Source organism: Olea europaea, unplaced genomic scaffold, assembly GCF_002742605.1.
Source record: "Olea europaea var. sylvestris unplaced genomic scaffold, O_europaea_v1 scaffold1040, whole genome shotgun sequence".
Classification (NCBI taxonomy): Eukaryota; Viridiplantae; Streptophyta; class Magnoliopsida; order Lamiales; family Oleaceae; genus Olea; species Olea europaea.
In genome coordinates, this window is record NW_019227739.1 from 126,296 (window position 1) to 145,478 (window position 19,183).

General features: G+C 38.0%; 2 protein-coding genes across 4 annotated transcripts; both read right to left on the minus strand.

The window, feature by feature from the left end:
• Positions 1-3,189: 3,189 nt before the first annotated feature.
• LOC111372885 lies at positions 3,190-3,996 on the minus strand. Its single transcript, XM_022995306.1, has one exon. It carries the CDS (start codon positions 3,994-3,996, stop codon positions 3,190-3,192), a length of 807 nt encoding a protein of 268 aa, XP_022851074.1.
• Positions 3,997-6,401: 2,405 nt separating this feature from the next.
• On the minus strand, positions 6,402-10,130 carry LOC111372870 (sugar transporter ERD6-like 7). Of its 3 annotated transcripts, XM_022995284.1 has the most exons (18): positions 9,758-10,113; positions 9,570-9,632; positions 9,288-9,377; positions 9,130-9,189; positions 8,956-9,021; positions 8,802-8,867; positions 8,634-8,709; positions 8,447-8,511; positions 8,260-8,352; positions 8,053-8,133; positions 7,856-7,940; positions 7,703-7,746; positions 7,564-7,626; positions 7,428-7,487; positions 7,282-7,335; positions 7,153-7,212; positions 6,953-7,067; positions 6,402-6,840 (listed from the first exon to the last, which is right to left on the minus strand). In XM_022995284.1, the coding sequence occupies exons 1-18, from the start codon at positions 9,953-9,955 to the stop codon at positions 6,722-6,724; spliced, it is 1,458 nt and encodes a 485-aa protein (XP_022851052.1). In that variant the 5' UTR covers positions 9,956-10,113; the 3' UTR covers positions 6,402-6,721. The 3 variants fall into 3 exon arrangements, with proteins under 3 accessions (XP_022851052.1, XP_022851053.1, XP_022851054.1); XM_022995286.1 differs by lacking the exon at positions 6,402-6,840 and having other exon boundaries at positions 6,953-7,082; positions 9,758-10,130; XM_022995285.1 differs by lacking the exons at positions 7,703-7,746; positions 7,856-7,940; positions 8,053-8,133 and having other exon boundaries at positions 9,758-10,115.
• Positions 10,131-19,183: the final 9,053 nt, after the last annotated feature.

The following is a 19,183-nucleotide window of genomic DNA, read 5'->3' on the forward strand; positions in this document are numbered from 1 at the left end:
CCGATTGAAATATTCGGTGGCTCTTCGTTTATAGGCCATCATCTTTATTTTCGCATTCTCCCTTACTTCTTCTAGTATGTCGAGTTCTCCTCTGGTCGTGGGGTCATCGAGCTGTCTGACTTTCATCCTGCCTGTCTCACTCATAATTTCAACTGGGACTATGGCTTCCATCCCGAAGGTTAGTCTGAATGGCGTCTCCTCGATTGGCTCTCATGGAGTTGTGTGGTACGCCCACAGCACATTGGGAAGTTCGTCTACCTAAAGCCCCTTCTCCTTTTCCAATCTGATCTTCAGATCCCAAAGAATGACTCGGTTGGTCACTTCAGCTTGCCCGTTCGATTGTGGGTGAGCGATGGAAGTCAGTCTATGGTCGATGTGATAACTTGCACAAAAAACCTTGAAGCTATGATTATCAAATTGTCTACCTTATTTGTTACCATTACCTTGGGTACCCCGAATCGGCATATTATATTTTTCCATTCAAAACCCTGTACTTTTGCAGTTGTGATGGTCGCAAGTGGTTTTGCCTCTACCCACTTAGTGAAGTAGTTGATGACGACCAGCAAAAACTTCCTTTGCCCCTTAGCTAAAGGTAGAGGCCCTAAAATGTCCATCCTCTACTGAAAAAATGGGCACACCCCAAATATGGTTGCCTGTTGCTCGTCTGGGACGTGGATCAAATTTTTATGTCGTTGACATATGTCACACTTTCTTACTAATTCCTTGGCATCTCTTTTCATGGTTGGCCAATAGTAGCCTAGCCGTAGAATTTTGAAAGCAAGGGATGTTGCCCCTTGGTGGTTATCACAAGTTCCAGCATGTACTTCAAATAGTATCTCTTTAGCCTCTGAGGGTCGTATGCACTTCAGATATGGCATGGTGAAACCCCGCTTTTAAAGTTTCCCATCAATGATGGTGAATGAGGCTGCCCGAGCTCTCAACCTTCTTGCGTCAAAGGGATCTTCTGGTGTTTTATTTTCTGTGAGATATTTGATTAACGGATCCATCCAACTTTCCTCATACACAATATTTTTCACCTCGACCCAGCGTTGGATGCTGGGTCGTTGTAAAACTTGCACGTTCGCTGTTCGTGACAGATTTCTTGGGTTTGCCAATGCGAGTTTCGCTAGCGTGTCTGCCCGCTAATTTTCGTTTCGTGGGACCTTTGTTATCCTGAAGCTTGCGAACCCTCTTTGCAAATCCCTTACTTTCATCTGGTAGGCTGCCTCTTAGCCTCATATTCCCTTGATACATGTCCAACTATCAGCTGCGAGTCACTGTAAATTTCTACCGAAGACACTCCCAACCTAGCTGCCAGACCTAGGCCTGTGATTTACTGCTTCATACTCAGCATCGTTGTTAGTCGTGGGGAACTCGAAGCGCAGTGAGTATTCCAATTCCTCGGAGTTTGGTCCAATCATTATGATTCCTGTGCCTGATCCTTCCGTATTTGAAGAACCGTCTACAAAAACCTTCCAATCTGTCTTTTGCCCTTCTAGGGGTTCTATTGGGATGGTGAGCTCAGCAATGAAGTATGCCAGAGCCTGCGCTTTGATGGCGGTCCTTGGCTTGAATTCAATGTCAAATTCACTCATTTTAATTGCCCATTTCAGCAGTCTTCCGAATGTCTCTGGTCGATGTAGGATTTGTTTGATGGGTTGGTCGGTCATCACTTGTACCGTATGGGACTGAAAGTAAGGTCTCAATTTTCTAATCGCAATGATCAATGCGAGCACTAGTTGTTTGGCCAGACTGTACCTTGTCTCCGCGCCTTTGAGGACCTGACTGACATAGTAGACTGGTTTTTGTGCCTTTGAGAATTCTTTTACGAGAACTGCACTGATTGCCCGTGGCGGCTGCTGTAAGTTTTCGATGAGATCCTTAATAATATCCTAGAAGATTCATGATTTCTTCGAGAAAAAATTCTCTAACAATTGATAAAATCAGATAAGTTTTAGAGTCTGAACCCTCGATTCACACATTGAAATTCTTGGATAGTTGCCATAAATCCGGTTTACCCCATTTCTTCCTGTGGCAGTACTGCGAGGTAGAGACATAGTACGTCCCCAAGGCATGGACTGGTTAATATGGGAGGCTGCTGTAGTGACCTCTTTAAGGATTCCAGCGACTCCTCACACTCTTGAGTCCACTCAAAATTTGCAGAGCCCCCAATGGCTTTAAAGAAATGGTAGCACTTGTCCGCTGCCCGGCTTATAAAACGGTTAAGGGCTGCCACAAGCCCTATTAGCTGCTGGACCTCCTTCCTACTAGTAGGGCTTCTCATTTCAAGTATTGCTTGTATCTTGTCGGGATTCGCCTCAATACCTCGCTGGGTGATCATAAAACCCAAGAACTTTCCACCGGTTGTACTAAAAACACATTTCTCGGCGTTGAATTTCAGATTATTCTATCGGGCTATGTCAAACACTCTCTGCAGACAGGCCACGTGGTCGACGACCTTAATACTTTTTACCACCATATCGTCAACGTAGGCTTCTATGACATTTCCAATCAACTCCTGGAAGACCCTATTCACCATCCTCTGGTAAGTTGCCCCTGCATTCTTCACGCCAAAAGGCATGGCAGTGTAACAGTAGGTTCCAGAATCTGTGATGAACGACGTCTTCTCCTGGTCGCACTCAGCCATAGAGATTTGATGATACCTCGAGAAAGCGTCTAGGAAGCTAAGCCTCTCGTGACCCGATGTGGCATCGACGAGGTGGTCTATTTGTAGGAGCGGGTATGAGTCCTTAGGGCATGCCTTATTCAATTTGGTATAATCTACGCACATGTGCCACTTCCCATTTGACTTTTTTACTAGCACAATGTTGGCTAACCATTCGGGGTACCGTACCTCTTGGATGAAACCTGCTTGCAATAGCTTTTCCACTTCTACCCTTACTATTTCTTGCCTTTCGGGGGTGAGGTTCCTTTTCTTCTGCTTTACTGGTTTGGCTCCGGGTAGGACTCCGAGGCAATGCTAAGCGAGTGTTGGACTAACCCAAGTGATATCACTTGGGCTCCATGCAAAGACGTCTAGGTTGTCTATCAGGCACCTCACCAGCTTCTCTTTTTCATTAGAGTCCAACTCAGCCCCGATGCTGACCTCCCGACCCTCCATTATGGAAATCTTTTCGATCATGTTAAGTAGCTCAATCCGTCCTCTCAGAGGTTCGACTTCTAACATCATCACTGAGGGGCTCTTCTGACTGATATACTATCGACATAATATTTTCTAGATGCTTGTCGATCCCTCCGCACACACCCGACTCCCCTGTTGGTTGGAAATTTCAGGACCTGGTGATAGGTCGAGGTGATGACCCCAGCTACGTTGAGTAATGGCCGACTGTAGATTGCATTATAGGCCATGGGGGTCTTAACGACCAAAAAGCTTGCCACAATTACTACAGTGGTCGAATATGTGCCTAGTGTGACCGGGAGCTCCACAGTACCTTCTGGAATCACCGTGGCTCCTCCAAAGCCTTGCAAGGGGGTGTTCACTATTTTTAACTTGTCAGGTGGGACCTTCAGGCCTAAAAAAGCGTCCCAGGTGAGAACATTTGCGGCACTTCCGCCATTGACCAATACTCTTTTGACGTCAAAATCAGCTATGTCGCCTACTATTACTAGGACATCATCATGGGGGTGCACCACACCTACCAAGTCTTCCTCGCCAAAAGTGATGCTTTGGCTGAACCTTGCCTTCTTTTGGATAGAGCAGATCCGGAGAGAGAGTACGTAGCTTTTCCTTGTCGAGTTTGAATCTCTCCCTCCTACTAGCCCTTCTATAATCATGTTTATCACTTCGGCCCTAGGTGGGGGATCCTCCATTTTTTTCTTCCTCCGGTAGTCTTTTACATACTTGGCTAGGAGACCCCGCCTTAGGAGGGGCTCGATCTCCTCCTTCAGTTGCAGGCACTCTTCAGTATCATGCCCGTGATCTTTGTGGAAATGGCAATATCTGCCTTGGTTTCTTTTGCCCGCTGGCGTTACCATGGGTCTCGGCCATTCTAGCTCTTTCATGTCTCATATTTCCATCAATAGTTTAGCACGTGGGGTGTTCAAAGGAGTGAACACCTTGGACTCCTCTCGTTTGTGCCTGGCTGGCCGGTCTTGGGTGGTCTCTTTCACTATATGCTCACTCCTTGGCCTATTTTTGTTGGCAGGTCTTAGGTCGTCCCCCGCCTTACGCTTGGGATTTTCTACTTCCCATCCCTCTCTAAGGTTCTTTGTGACTTTCTTCGCCTCCTCAGCATCAACATAATTGTCTCCCTTTTTCAATAGGTTGTGCATTGATTCTGGGGGGTTCTTAGAAAGTGACATCTTAAAAGCCCGGTTTCGAGTTTCATTCATCAACGCAGTCACCATCGCCGACATTTGAAGGTCCTCTATTCCAAGGGTCGCATGGCTAAATCTGGCCAGATATTCTTGCAGAGACTCATCTTTCTCCTGGACCACCTGTATCAGTCCAATGGCTGTCCTCCTCTTTCTCTTGCTACTCAGGAATCCTGGAAAGTTCATCAAATGTTCGGATAGACTGGGGCACAAGTGTTGCCACCCAGTCTTTGGCTTCCCTCCTGAGAGTAGGGGAAAAAGACCAGCACATTACCGCATCGAGTGCTGCATAGAGTCTCATCAAATCAAAGAAGGTCCGCAGATGGTTAAGCGGATCTGTGACCCCGTCGTAAGCCTCTATCATAGGCTTCTTGAAGCCTTTAGGTAAAGGGACCGCCATGATCTCGGGAGTGAACGGGTCCTCTTCTAAGACCATCTGCCTGCGCTTGTCTTTTCTTTTAGAAATCGCATCATCAATTTTCTTCCTCATGATCTTTTCCATTCTCCGCTCCAGATTTGCCAGGGGTAGGACAGACTGCAAGACCGTCATCCTTGGAGCCCCGAGCCTGCAGTCATCAGTTGGATGGCAGACGATGTTTCTATGTGGACCTCCTGGGGTGGAGGCGGGGCCTCTGCCGAATGCGGTGAGAGGGCGGCTCTCTGCGTTTGATTCTGCAAGAGGGTCATCATGGCCGCTAACTGGGTCTCTAGGGTGCTGAATTGGCTTTGCGTCACATACTACGGCGGCTGCGATGGATCGGGGCCTCTGGCAATCGATTCTGATTCTTCCTCCGTCGTTGCTGCTCTTAGGCGTGTGTCACTTCTTGTTCGTCTTCTCGACGTGACCTTTGTGTTCAGTGGAATAATTTCCCACAGACGGCGCCAATGAAATGGTTGTAGAACAATACCCTTCTATCTGCCTGGTGGCGTTCGGCGCGACTACTCCGTCAAGTGTATGTGACCTGAAAAACGAAGGCGGGGCTTCCTCCCTCGTTTTACCTCCGATGTGAGAATTAGTTTATAGACTTGGAAAAAATGCAATTGAAATTCAGATGGCTAAAGAGAGAGAGAGAGAGATCCTTTTACCTGTGTCACATCTGGGGATATTTATAGATATTGGGAGCTGGATAACCGTTGGGCGGTTGTGGTGCCAAGTGTCCCACATTGGCATTCCCACTACCCCACGTTCTGAGTGGGGGGTCTTTAACTTCCCGCCCGGAGCTTGTACTCGTATTAACCGCCATGGAACGTAGTTAATTCACTAGAGGTTTTATGGTTAAGTGTTTGGATAGGCAATTCCATGCCAGTTGAAGACTTCGCGTAGAAGTAGAGGGATCTATAGGGATAGTGGTAGAGCGCCCCCTGGGAGGGTCAACGGCCTCGCGTAGTGGTAGAGCGTCCGTGGGTGGTCGATGGCCGTGCAAGGTGGTAGAGCACCACTTGGGGATGGTGGTAGAGCACCCCTTAAGAGTCGATAGCCTTGCATCGAAGTACAGTGATTCATCTTATTTGTCGTTGAGGATGGCTTCCTCTACCAATTATCAATTTTCGTTCTCTATTTCCTTCTTCGGCAGCTACTTATCTACCACTATGATTACCATGTTGACGGAATATTCTTATAGACTCTAGCTGCAGCAAGAGGGGCTTACTTTTGCCCAACATTGTGATTGGCAAGAAATAAAAAATGGCTTTACCTTTAGAAGGTGGTATGCAAATCATATTTTACCAGATTGGAGGCAAATTATTATTGGTCGCAAAGCCACATGGTCACCGTACTTCTCCAATTAGAAGCCGAAGACAGTTGTGACTGGATTTCATATTCATTCTCCATATAATATATATATATATATATATGAAGTTGGAAATAATTAGGGTTTAGTTTGTTTACGAATTATAATTAATGTAAAAATACGGCATTTTATGCTTTGTAACAACCTTTTACACAATTTTTCAAAAGTGCCTCATATTTAGGGTATACGGTCTGATTTCCCCAAGTTAAAAGCTACTTTAGAGCCTATTTGACTAATATTCTGATAGTTCTTCTAATTAGAATACATTAGAGAAAATTGATCGAGATAATTTATTGATGAAGCACTTGTACAAAAATCTGAAGTAGAAGTGAAAGTCTTGACAAACATACCCATATTCATTTTGTACCCCATGAGAACACACAAATACTTTTACATTTCTTTTATTCAAGTAATAGAGTCACTAAAGAAGAAAAAATGTCTTAAGTAGACAAGCCGTTTTGTTGAATTTAAATCTTTCATTTCATGTGCCTTCGTATTCATTAACATAATAATTTGCAACAATATCATCAATCCATTTCCTCTCGAAGCAAAAGCTTCAGAGGAAAAATATGTCCTAAGCTTGGGCCATAAGCTTTTTATGAAACATTTATCGCTGCTTGTAACTGTTCCAGAGTTTTTCCTTTGGTTTCAGGTACTACTATGATCACGAACAAAATGGCAAGTGCATTGACTGCAGCATAAAGAATGAATGTTCCTATAATCACATTACAAACATTAGATGGTTAGGACATATCCTGCATAGATGTAAAGAGACGTTTGTTCCTTGCATTTTGAACCATATAGCAATATCAATACATTTTTCTTACCATAGGAGCTCCAGCTCATAAGAAAATTGAATGTGTAAGAACAAGTCCACGCGCCAAACCAATTCACAAGTGTTGCAAGGCTTCCTGCAACTCCTTTAATATTTATAGGGAATATCTACAAGAAATACAACTGTTAAACAAAATGATCGTCTGTCCATGTCTAATGATCATGATGAGATCGAGTTATCAACTAATCGTACCTCGGACATCACTACCCAAGGAACTGCTCCCATTCCAACTGAAAATGCTCCTATGTACACCTGAGTTTGGAAAATCATCTACATGAAGAATTCTTTCCAATTTGGTCGAGGGGAGGGGGGTGAACTTACTAGGATGCCTATCACGGCTAGTGCTGGTGCTGCGTTCGCTGCTATTCTGTGCTCCTGTTACACAATATAGTCCATTGTGAATGACAATCTTTTGATAAAAAGGGAAAGGTTAGGTTTAACTAAAAGCTAAAAGGTTGAATCTGTACCTTAAGATAATATGAGCTACCTGTTAGCAGACAACCTAGGACAAGGCCAGATGCAGAAACCTGAAGAAAAAGAAACCTTGCGCACTTATATTATGAATAATGTAATAATACGTTGGGGTTCAAGGCTGAGATTTACCAATAAAAGCGGTTTTCGTCCTGCTCTGTCTATTAATGTTGCACCTAGTGCAGTGATAATGACCTGAGAAGGATAAGATCAATATAAACAAAACGCACTAATTTCTCATAAAAAGTGACACTTTAATGGAGGTATCAACCTGAAGAATAGCATAAGTTATTGTTCCTACGTTGGCCGGGAATCCTGAGAAATTGCAGGTGAGATATACATATCATTCTTTTGACAGAGTCGGAAACTTGCGTATTGCTCGAGAAGATTAAAAATAGAATGAAGTCATTCTTCAAATATTTACCCGAGGACTCAAAAATACTGCTGGTATAGAAACAAATTCCATTGATTCCTCCAAATTGTTGAAAGACCATTAGTCCAACCCCGATCTGGACAATATAATTTGCAAGAGTATAGTTTCTTTTTCTTCCTTAATACAATCTAGTGTTGTCTAATCCAACTCATGCAATAGGCCAAAAAGAAACAGAAATAAAGATTTACCGTGACAGAACTCAAGTATCGTTTTTGAAATAAGTCGATTATTTTGGCTTTTGGAAGTTTCTCAAGAGTTTCTATATAATCCTGTAAAAGAATGATACTAGCATCTTCATGTCATTTGCATATATAATTAATAAGAATGATAACTATCATCTTCATATTGTTTGCATATATGACTAATGAAGAAATCTGGATTTTAGAAGTGTGTACTTGGATTTCAGCTGCCTCTTCTGATATGTTAGCATTTTTGCCCCGAAGTCTTTGCAATGCAGCTTCAAATTCTTTTTGATTTCCATTTTTTGCCTGAGTATATTTCGACATCATTTCAACTAAACATTTTAGTAAATTTCAATCATTCAACACGACATATACATTTATTTGTATGTTCTTTTCCTACCAGCCATCTTGGAGATTCTGGGATGATAACTAGGCCAACAAGGAGAACAGCACATGGGATTATTCCTGCAAGTTTCACGAAGTGAGTGTTTTTTCTACAGTATTACTTATTTTCATAAGTCGCTTAACATATGTTCCTGTACTGAAAATCCCAGTTTCTCGGGTCATTTTAGGCCAAGCATGATCACCTGTTATTGCTAAAGCCCTCCATGTTAGAAATGTGCCTATGATGAAGGAAACAGATACTCCAGTACAAATCATCAGCTGTGGATTGACGAAGGAAAAAATCAGTTTGTATAGTGTCCAACACGGTCTAACACCAAGTACTAAACATATGTAATAAAGGGGATCTTTACCTGGTTTATGGTTGTCAAAGCTCCTCGTAAATCTTTGGGAGAGATTTCAGCTATGAACACCGGTACCTAACAATTAAAAAATGAACATAACACGAATATTTCTATTGAATCCCTAGCCAAATATCATTTGATCTATAACGAAAAACATTTTTACCACATATGAAAAGACTCCCATTCCATATCCTGTTGCCAATCTTCCAATGTCCAGAGGCAGAGCTCCCTGGAGTAATTACTCATAATTTTATCAAACATGAATTTCTGTGTATGCTTATTCGTTTGTTGGTAACTAATAGAAGAAACTAGTAGTGAAAAGTATAGTAATATAAACCTTGGCCAAGTAAATTGATAGCCACCCTGCTACACAAAATCCACTTGATACTATCATCGCCTGCTTGCATTTCATATCCAACGAACCTAAATTAATCAGGAGGAAGTTCTAGATAATGGTTGATATTCCTACATGAATTAGAATCTTGTCTAGCTCACCCCTTTACGACCTATATAATCAGCAATTTTACCACTAGTAATCGCTCCAATCATTGCTCCAAATGTCAGTATTGAGCCAAACAATGAGTACTGCAAAGTAGAAGAGTCGAAAAGAAATGAATCTTGAATCAATTTCACAAAATTCTTCAAAATTAGGACAGATAATCCTAATATGAACAATTCAACCATGTTAAATACACAGTGTTGGATAGCAACAAACAGTACCAAATAAACAAGTTTCCTGTCAAGTACTATCTAATCCATTTTACCGAACCCACTAACCTCTGCCAAGGTTAAACTCAGATCATCCCGGATGGCGGATTGTGTAGGTGACGAATACCCTGCCTGAAAAATGAAAAAAGGCCAATAAAACACTTTTCTACTTTAATACAGGCAACTTTTGGATTCTGTGAATAGGTAACAAACAAATGAACTTATAAGAAGCTCTAAAGAAAGTACTTATTTCTTACACAAGATCCAAATGAATAAGAGCCACAAACTGCAACAAATGTACTGAGGTAAACCATGCATCTTTCCTCCTTGATCTGCTTATCACTTCCACTGCAGTTTTTGACATTTTCTGCTCTCTTTTCTTGTGAAATAAGTGGAACTTTAATTTCTTCTTGCAAACTGTTTTCAGCTTTCTCTATATCTTGATTCTTAGCCATGGCTCTTTTCTTGTTTTCTTCACTTGCTAAGTGAATTTATTGTTGGTTTGTGTATGTATCCTCGAGAAGAAAATTGTCTTCAAGGGATGTTTTCAAAGAACAAACACAGAAACAAGAAAGTTCTTGGATGGAACCATGTGTATATATTATTCAGCAAACATCTATTTGTATAACCATCTTGTCTAAAAGTTTAAGCTATTAGGAAAAGAACAAAAACGTGCAGATCACATTCATTTATTTATAAATATGTATACATCACTACGCTCAACATTGAACGTTCAACTTGTGCCACTCGATATAAACTTTAAACGAGAAGTCAAATTTTATAATTAATTTTTGGTACTCATTCTACGTTTCAAGCAAATTATCCAACCTCTTTCACGATTAGAAGAGCTCAATCACTACTTTCGAGTCAACATTTTGCATTCAGAGCCACATTAAAGGAAGGTTCAAAGCCGGGCTTTAGAAAAGATTCACTCTCTCTCATTATTAATCGTTATTCAAAAAGATCATTTAAACACAAAGCATGGACTTACCGTTTAACCACACTTTACATTTTTTTACATTACACTCAAACTTGTAAAAGCTTGAAACTTTAACTTACTGTCCGATCAAGCTTAACGTTTTATAGAGTACTGCCATTAATATTCATATACACTGAAGTTTAATATCTATATACCAGGCCAGAGAACTATATATAGGTTAAATTATCATTAGAAGATGCTAGAAAAAAATGATAAAAATATGTCAATTGGATACAGTTAGAGTTTCAGCCCAAAAAGATAAGACGGCAATGAATTGACTGGAAAATGGTTTTGATGACAATTGGGACATATAAGGACAAGCTTGATGGACCAATTACAAAATTTTCCAAAATGGTTGGCTTCTGCTTGTATCTATCTGTCTCCTTAATTGAATGAATGGCTAAAACTTGTTGTCCACTTGAGCAATTTCGTACTAATCTTATATTTTAGTGTTACTACATTTCTTTATATTTAATAATTGAATTTTGTTAGGTTGGTGACTCAAATTAGGAGTCCTTTGAGACGCATAATTTCACTTGGCTTGGAAAGAAATCAATTTGTGTCCAAGTTAAACACGGAAATATAAAGATTTTTTTCTTTACGCAATTGTAACCTAATTTTAACATAATTTCTTACATTTTAGTTCTCTTCTAGAGTTTTTTTTTATACGCGGCCTATAAATATAAAGCCCCTCTGTCAGTTTAGTTGAAACTATTATTGCTGTCATGTTGTAATTCTCTCTATATTGTCAGTTTATAATACATCGTTCCTCCACGATTAATTTTTTTTGTTTATTTCTTTACTTTTAATCTTGTTTCCTCGTAACTTTCATTACTTCATATTATGTCATTAATTTTATTCATTACAATCCCTCCAGATTCAACAAATTTTGCAATGAAAAGTTACCAAAAAAATAAAAAATAAAAATCGCCAAGTACCTTATAGGTCGTTGGGTAAGGAATTTTTCACAACATTATATAGATTTAAGAAAAAATAAATCAAAATTTGTTTCATGAGTTGATTAAAAAGTTGATTGAGATGTATTCAAAAATCATATGATAAGCTACATCGAGAAATAATGATTAGCATTAAAAAAGAATACGCCACCAATCCAATTGCCAAAATTTCTTCACCTACCAAAGTTGATATCTCTAACCAACCACGTTTCAGTTCATTAATTTCTTGGGTTTGTGGAGTAATAAAATTCTGGCCGTAGATAATGATTAAAGGCAAGATTGATGAATCACGTGGAGTCGAAGAATTCGTTATATTATAACATTATTTAATTAATATTTGATTTCGGTAAGACTTAGTATAAATATAGTGCCAAATTTTATTGGAGCGTGAACCTACTTTTCTTATTTGAGAAAAAGAATTATCATAGAAAAATACTGATTTTTTTTCTTCTTTTTTCTGTAAAACGAGAGTGAATAAACCAACCCCAATAGAATTTCAATAGCATGAACACATAAATTTGCATGACAATTAAGAAAAATGTTGACGAAAAACTCATGTTTGGGTTTACCGAATTGGATGCTGATACAATCAGCGTGCTGAGATTTTTTATATAGCGAAATTTCACTCAAAAATGTAATTTTTGAAAATAATATAAATATTAAATATATGAAGGGCAAAGCACTCTGTCTCTTGGTTACTTTTTGTGGGCTCCGGCCTCCGAGACAAGTCTTGTGTTAAACTATTCATGTGTATAAACTATAAAAGGTATGGACATAACTTAGTATTGGCGGTACTATATGTACATCACAATTTAAAGATTTATTTTCAACATATGATATGATTAGATTTGACTAAGTCAAAATCTCATTAACCAAATAAAAAAAAATCCTCCAAATTCTTTTGGTCATTAATCCACATTGCATTAGAACAACCTTCAAAGTGGTGAAAGGATTTTGAGAGTTTTAATTCAATTTATCGTCACCTCATCAATCTGTAAATAGTGGTCTTCAAATAACATTTTCCATCAAGTATAGTAATGATTGTAGTTATGCATTTGATAACAATTTTAAAGTTTGGATATGTACATATTAGAATGACTAGGTTCTTGAATTCGGTAAGAACAATGTATCCGGCACAAATTTAAGTAGAGGCTGGTGTCACCTTGCCACCTAAACGCATCATTATCGAAAAGATATATCTTTATCAAGAGATAAATTCGACAAGAAAAATGATATCCAGCACAAGTTTAAGTGACAGTTGAATAAGTGTCATATTTTCAATTAGACACGATAATTCGAAGACTTCTAATTAAATAAGATTTTCAAACATTTAGCACCAATTATGGGGCGAAATATGGTACTTATTTCACCAATAAACAAGTGAAGTATGGACATCCTACCAACTCATTATGCTAAATATTGTTGATTTAAAATGGAGCCGGCAGAAGGCAATTTGAGGGCTTGAGAGAAAAAAATTCAATTCAAGCCTAAAGGACAAATCAACGTTTGCAGTGTTCCTCCCTGAACAAATGAATTACGAAGATGATTGGATTAATGACTTAGGAGATGATGTCGTGTTTCATGAAGAGTTTTCCTAGTTTAGTCCATAGAGGGACAAATTACCAGACTCAACAGAAGTGTTTGAAGAATTATCAGACACCGCAAAGGGTAAAGCTGCTGGATACAATGAAATTTGATGACAAAATCTTTAACCCCGTAATCCTCCGCCCCGAAAGCTTCTGCTCCAAAATCCTCAAGCCTTGCTGCCTCTCCTCCTACCAACTCATCAACTCCTGCAGAGTTCCCTTCCTTAGGATTTTTGTTCTTATTTTCCAGTTTATGCGTCACAAAATTGATACATTTAAACTGGGGTGATGAAGGAGTAATCACTTTGTTTTGGTCTGGAAGCTACTTCAACCAATAGAGTTTATTGATTTCTTATTCATTTGCTTTTCCTAATTGTCTCAACTAGCAACATCTATTTATAAAACTATTCAGATACCTCAACAAGATTTTCAGGATATACTTCTAGACAAGGTATATATGGCTTCGAAGTACTTGTAATATAATATGCTCCAGCTCTTTGAAGTTAAAATCTGCTAATGGAGCTTTGGAAAATCTCACTAGTTCTATCTTCTCAAGAAAACTGTTGATATTTCATCTTTAATGTCATTACAGATTGGATTCCGCAGGGTAGAGGACTTAACTTCAGATTATCGGTGAAAAGTCAAGGAGCGTCCAAGAATTAATCAAGATTCAAACAAACACAACAAACAGTAAAGAAATGCAGAAAATTGTAAAATGTACACAAGATTTTTCCGGTCGAAGCCCCAGAGGTTTGGTGACCACTTCTAATGCCTATTCTCCTGTTGAGCATCCATTAAAATGGATAAAGTTCGGTTGCACTATAAAGCCCCAAAAATCAAGCAACAAAAATACAACAGTGTTTCAAAAATTTACAAAGAACCAAATATAGAACTTATCTTTTCTAGAACTACACAAGGCAACCACTATTCCACACAGGAACTAACTGAGATCACGAAGATCAACCAACACAGATTTTGCCCTCCAAACTGCCCTTTCTTGAACCACACAGGTTCATACAAGACTCGGCACACATTTAACCAAGGTAACTCTCAACATTTATCACTGGAACCCTCAAGAAAAAACCCTTTTCATGAAGAAAATGAAGTTCTCACACAGAGAAAAACGAGAACCCGAATACGGTCTCAACACCAAGAATAATATCCGAAATCTTGCTTCCAGTTAAATGAATCACCCAAGAATAATAGAGAGTTAACACTCAGAGAAGAAGAGACAGGCAACTTCGAACCCTCGAGAATAGCTCACGTCTTTTTGCCAAAAACCAAGAATAAAGTCTCTGAAATTTTCTTCTCTAACTGCCGATCACAAAACAAGAGTAATCACCAATAATATCTTCAACATAAGAACCCTAAATCACCAAGAAATTAGAGATTCTCGAAGAGAAAGAAAGGGGCAAGTTCACGAGCTGAAGGAAAGAAATAATTTCTAAATTTTTCTGTCAAAAACTGAAGTTGAACCTGTCCATCAGAATAGGTACCAGATTTATATATTATAAGTCATCAGAATCTGATCCAATGGTCTCCAAGATGCCAAGTGTCAAAATCTTGTTAATTGCCCTCACTAATAGAGTTGTTATTATTGAAAGACACGTTTTCTTCAATAATTTTGGAAGCACTCTTCACACAATAAAAAGTCAGCAGCTTAATTTTTAACAATCTTCACCTTGCTTCCAAAATTTAAGGCTATAGTGCACCCACAAGCTTCACCAACGTTTATAATGTCATTTGATCCAGGTACCTATAAAATCAATTAAAAGAATCAATAGATAACATCTTTAAACAGTTTTGAAACTTATTTAAAGGTATTACCTTAGTTCCCATATCTGATAGATTATACAAAGTAGGTATTTTATTTATTTTCAACAATCCTTTTGATATAATATCCCTTATAAAGTGATATTTTACATCAACATGCTTCATTCTATCATGGAAATCAACATGCTTCATTCTATCATGGAACATGGGATTCTTACTCAAATGGATTGCACTTTGATTGTCAGAATATAGTATTGGATTAGTGTCTACAAAACCAAGTTCATTCAACAAACCATGCAGCCATATGCCTTCTTTAATGGCATCAGTGGCAGCAATATATTCAGCCTCCGTGAAAGATAGAGCAACAATTTTTTGTAACTAAGACTTCCAACTTATCACAATACCACACAAAGTGTAAAAATAAGATGAAGTTGATTTTCTATTGTCTCTATTTCCAACAAAATCAGAATCTGTATAACCTTTTAAAATTACCCCTTCTTTGTCCATTTTAAACACCAAACCCAAGTTAGGTGAACCCTTTAAGTATCTCAATAACCACTTCAATGCTTCCCATTGAATTTCACTAGGATTTCCCATAAATCTACTCAAAACACTAATACTAAAAGCCAAATCAAGTCTAGTGCAAACCATTAAGTACATGATTGAACCAATAGCATTAGCATAAGGAATTTTAGACATTCTTTCAAGTTCATCTTCAGTTTTAGGACACGAATCAGATGTTAATATAAAGTGATTAGAAAGGGGTAAAGTCACAGGTTTACAATCAAACATATTAAACCTTTTTAGGATCTTATTCACATAATCTTATTGACATAAGAACAAGCAATCAGATCTCTCATCTCTAAAAATTTGCATGCCAAGTATTTTCTTAGCGGGACCAAGATCCTTCATTTCAAATTCTGATTTTAATTTGTGTTTGATATCATCAATTTCAGATTTATTAGCACTAGCAAGAAGCATATCATCAACATAAAACACAAAATACAATGAATCTTTACCTCCACTTCCTTTACAATAAAGACATGTATCATAATTGCTTCTACTAAATCCAAGTTTTAGGACAAATGAATCAAACTTTTATACCATTGTCTTGGAGCTTGTTTTAGGCCATATAATGATTTTTTCAACAAACACACAATTTTTTCAAGATTTCCTTTAGTAAATCCTAGAGGCTGTCTCATGTAAATCACTTCATCCAATTCACTATGCAAGAATGTAGTTTTTACATCTAGTTTATCAAGATTCCATTTAAATTGCACAACTAAAGCAAGAATACATCTTGTAGTTGTATATTTAACCACGGGGGAAAAAATCTCATCATAGTCCACACCTTCTTTTTGTGTGAAACCCTTGACAACTAGTCTAGCTTTGTATCTAACATTATTAGTGTCACATTCCCCTTCCTTGATTTTATAAATCCACTTGCAATCAACTAGTTTCTTATCCTTTGGTTTGTCAACCAATTCTCAAGTTTCATTCTTGTATGAGGAAGACATTTCTTCTTCCATAACACTCAACCACCGCTTAGAATTTTTAGATTTCAAAGTTTCATGATAGGAACTAGGTTCAGATTCAATTTCTTCTTGGTAAGTGAACAAAGACACAAAGTCATCACTATTGAACCTAGCCGGTGGTCTAATTTGCCTCATATCCCTATCTCTAGTGAGCTGGTATTCATCTAGAGGTATATTTATGTCATCACATAAATCAGGTTAGACCAAATCAGGCTAATTCTCATTCTGGTCAGCCTCATTAGTTGCTGTTTCTAAGGGGACAGAACTAGTATTTTCAATTTTAATAGGCTCCACCTTAATTTGGACATCATTTTCAGTCAAATTCTCCTTTTTTCCTTCCAAACATGGCATACATGACTCATTAAAGACCACATCCCTTCTTATGAAAACCCTGTAACCTTTTTCCTCATAAATCCACAACCTGTAACCTTTAACATTTTCAGCATAGCCAAAAAAACACTCATATAAGTGATCTAGATTCAAATTTACCTATGTTTTGATGAGCATATGCAGCACAACAAAATTTTTTCAAGTAAGAAGAAATCACAAGCTTTTGTGTCCACACAGATTCAGGCACATCAAAATTTAAAGCACTTGTAGGACTCCTATTAATCAAATATGCAGCAGTTTTAACAGTTTCACCCCAAAATAATTTGGGCAAGCCTGAACTTACAAGCATGCGTCTAACTTTATTCAACAAAGTCCTATTCATTCTTTCTGCAATGCCATTTTGTTGGGTTGTGTATGTTACAATTCTATGTCTTAAGATGCCATGCAACTTGCAAAAATCACTAAACTCATAATTGCAAAATTCTAGTCCATTGTCTATTCTCAAAGTTTTGATTTTCAATTTGGGTTTTCCTATTTTTAAATGTAGTAAATGTTTCATCTTTAGCTTTCAAAAGAAATACCCAAATTTTTCTTGAGAAATCATCAATAATAAGCAAGTAATACTTGTAACCAGACAATGTAGGGGTGGATGCAAGACCCCACAAATTAGAATGCAAATATTCTAGAATTTGCTTTGATTTATGAGTACTAGTGTGAAAATGTAATTTAACTTGCTTTCCAATCAAACAATGTTCACATTTAGCCAATTCACCAATATTTGATTTTCCAAATACACCTTTATTTTGTAAAGCCTTTAAACCTTTTACCCCAATGTGACCAAGTCTACAATGCCACAATTTTACAAGATTAAATTCATCATTTATAACTGCTATTGTAAGACCCAATAAAGGTTTTGCATTTAGAAAGTATAAACCATGTCTCTTTAGGATAGAAGTGATCAAAACACTACCCTTAAAGATTTTTATGTGTCCTTGAACCAATTTTATGTCAAACTCCATGTTATCCAACATTCCTAGAGACACAAGGTTTCTTTCTAATTCAGGAACAAATCTGGCATCTTTTAATAATAAAATTCTGCCATTTTCTAAAAGCAATTTTATTGTTCCAATACCTTTAACTTTGCAGGTTATGTTGTTTTCCATGATAACTTGGCCTCCTTTTGTTTGTTCAAAATCCATAAAATAGTTTTTATTAGGGCACATGTGAAAAGAGCAACCTGAATCAAGAATCCATTCTTGATTCACGTTCCTTTCAACATTTACAAGAATCAGGCAATTATCAATTTGTTTCTTATCATAGGACATAACAGCATTACCTTCACTTAGCTTCTTTCCTTTCAAATCATTTTGCTTTTTATAATAATCCTTTGCAAAGTGACCCAACTTACCACAATAAAAACATTTCTTTCCATTTGCCTTAGTTTTGGATTTCCTTTTGTCCTTGTTCCTTTTCTTAGGGTCATTTTGAAATTTTGAATGAAAATTAGATTTGCCAACATTTTTGCATTTTAACAAAAGATTTTCTCCACTTCGATGGTTGATAGAATCTGATTTTAATTCAAGAACCCTATTTCTTAAGGCATTTATAATGATATCTGTGGTAAGCTCATCTCTTCCATATTCCAAGGCATTCTTTTAGATCTCTATGCGTATCACTAATGGAGTTTAACAAGACCACAGCCAGCTGATCTTCTGATAATTTCTCATCACAGTTGGCAAGGTCTTCGGTCAATTTTGTAAATCTGTCCAAGTTTTCATCCAAGTCAACTGAAGGGTCCATTTTGAAAGAAAAGAATTGTTTAAGCAAAAAATATTTGTTTGGAACAGTTTTTTGCTCATATTGAGCTTTCAATTTGGTCCACAATTCTTCGGCAGTTTTAGTTTCACCTATACACGTGATCACATTGTCCGAAAGGTACAAGAAAATAGTACTCCACGCTATTTCTTCTAACTCAGTTCTTTTAGCAACAGACATTTCAGCAGGCCATGAATTATCTAGGGCTTTAGCACATTTCGTTTGGATTAAGATAGCCATCATTTTCTAGCTCCACATATTAAAGTCCTTCCTCCCGTTAAACATGCTCAATTCAAACTTAGTAGTAGCCATGACAAGATTCACCAAGAAAGTTCACAATACACAAGTTTGATTTCAAGAACACACAGGGACACACAATAACAATACTGCAGGCAGACTAGGGGATCAGGGGCCAATAACCAATGCACTTATACAATTTTCACCAAATAGTAAACACTTAACACTAAGTATAATAGGAAGAATCACAAAGGACAGAGATATCAATTCCTACAGACTCTAGAATGTAGGAAAGATCTCACCAAACGAGTTTGATAAAACTCAATATCTACCAGCCAATGTTTACTGCAGTTTGAAGGGAGGTTTCAGAATCCAGTCAATTCATAGGAATCAGAGATGCTCCAATAGTCCAAGATTGCTCTGACACCACTGAAAAGTCAAGGAGCGTCCAAGAATTAATCAAGATCAAACA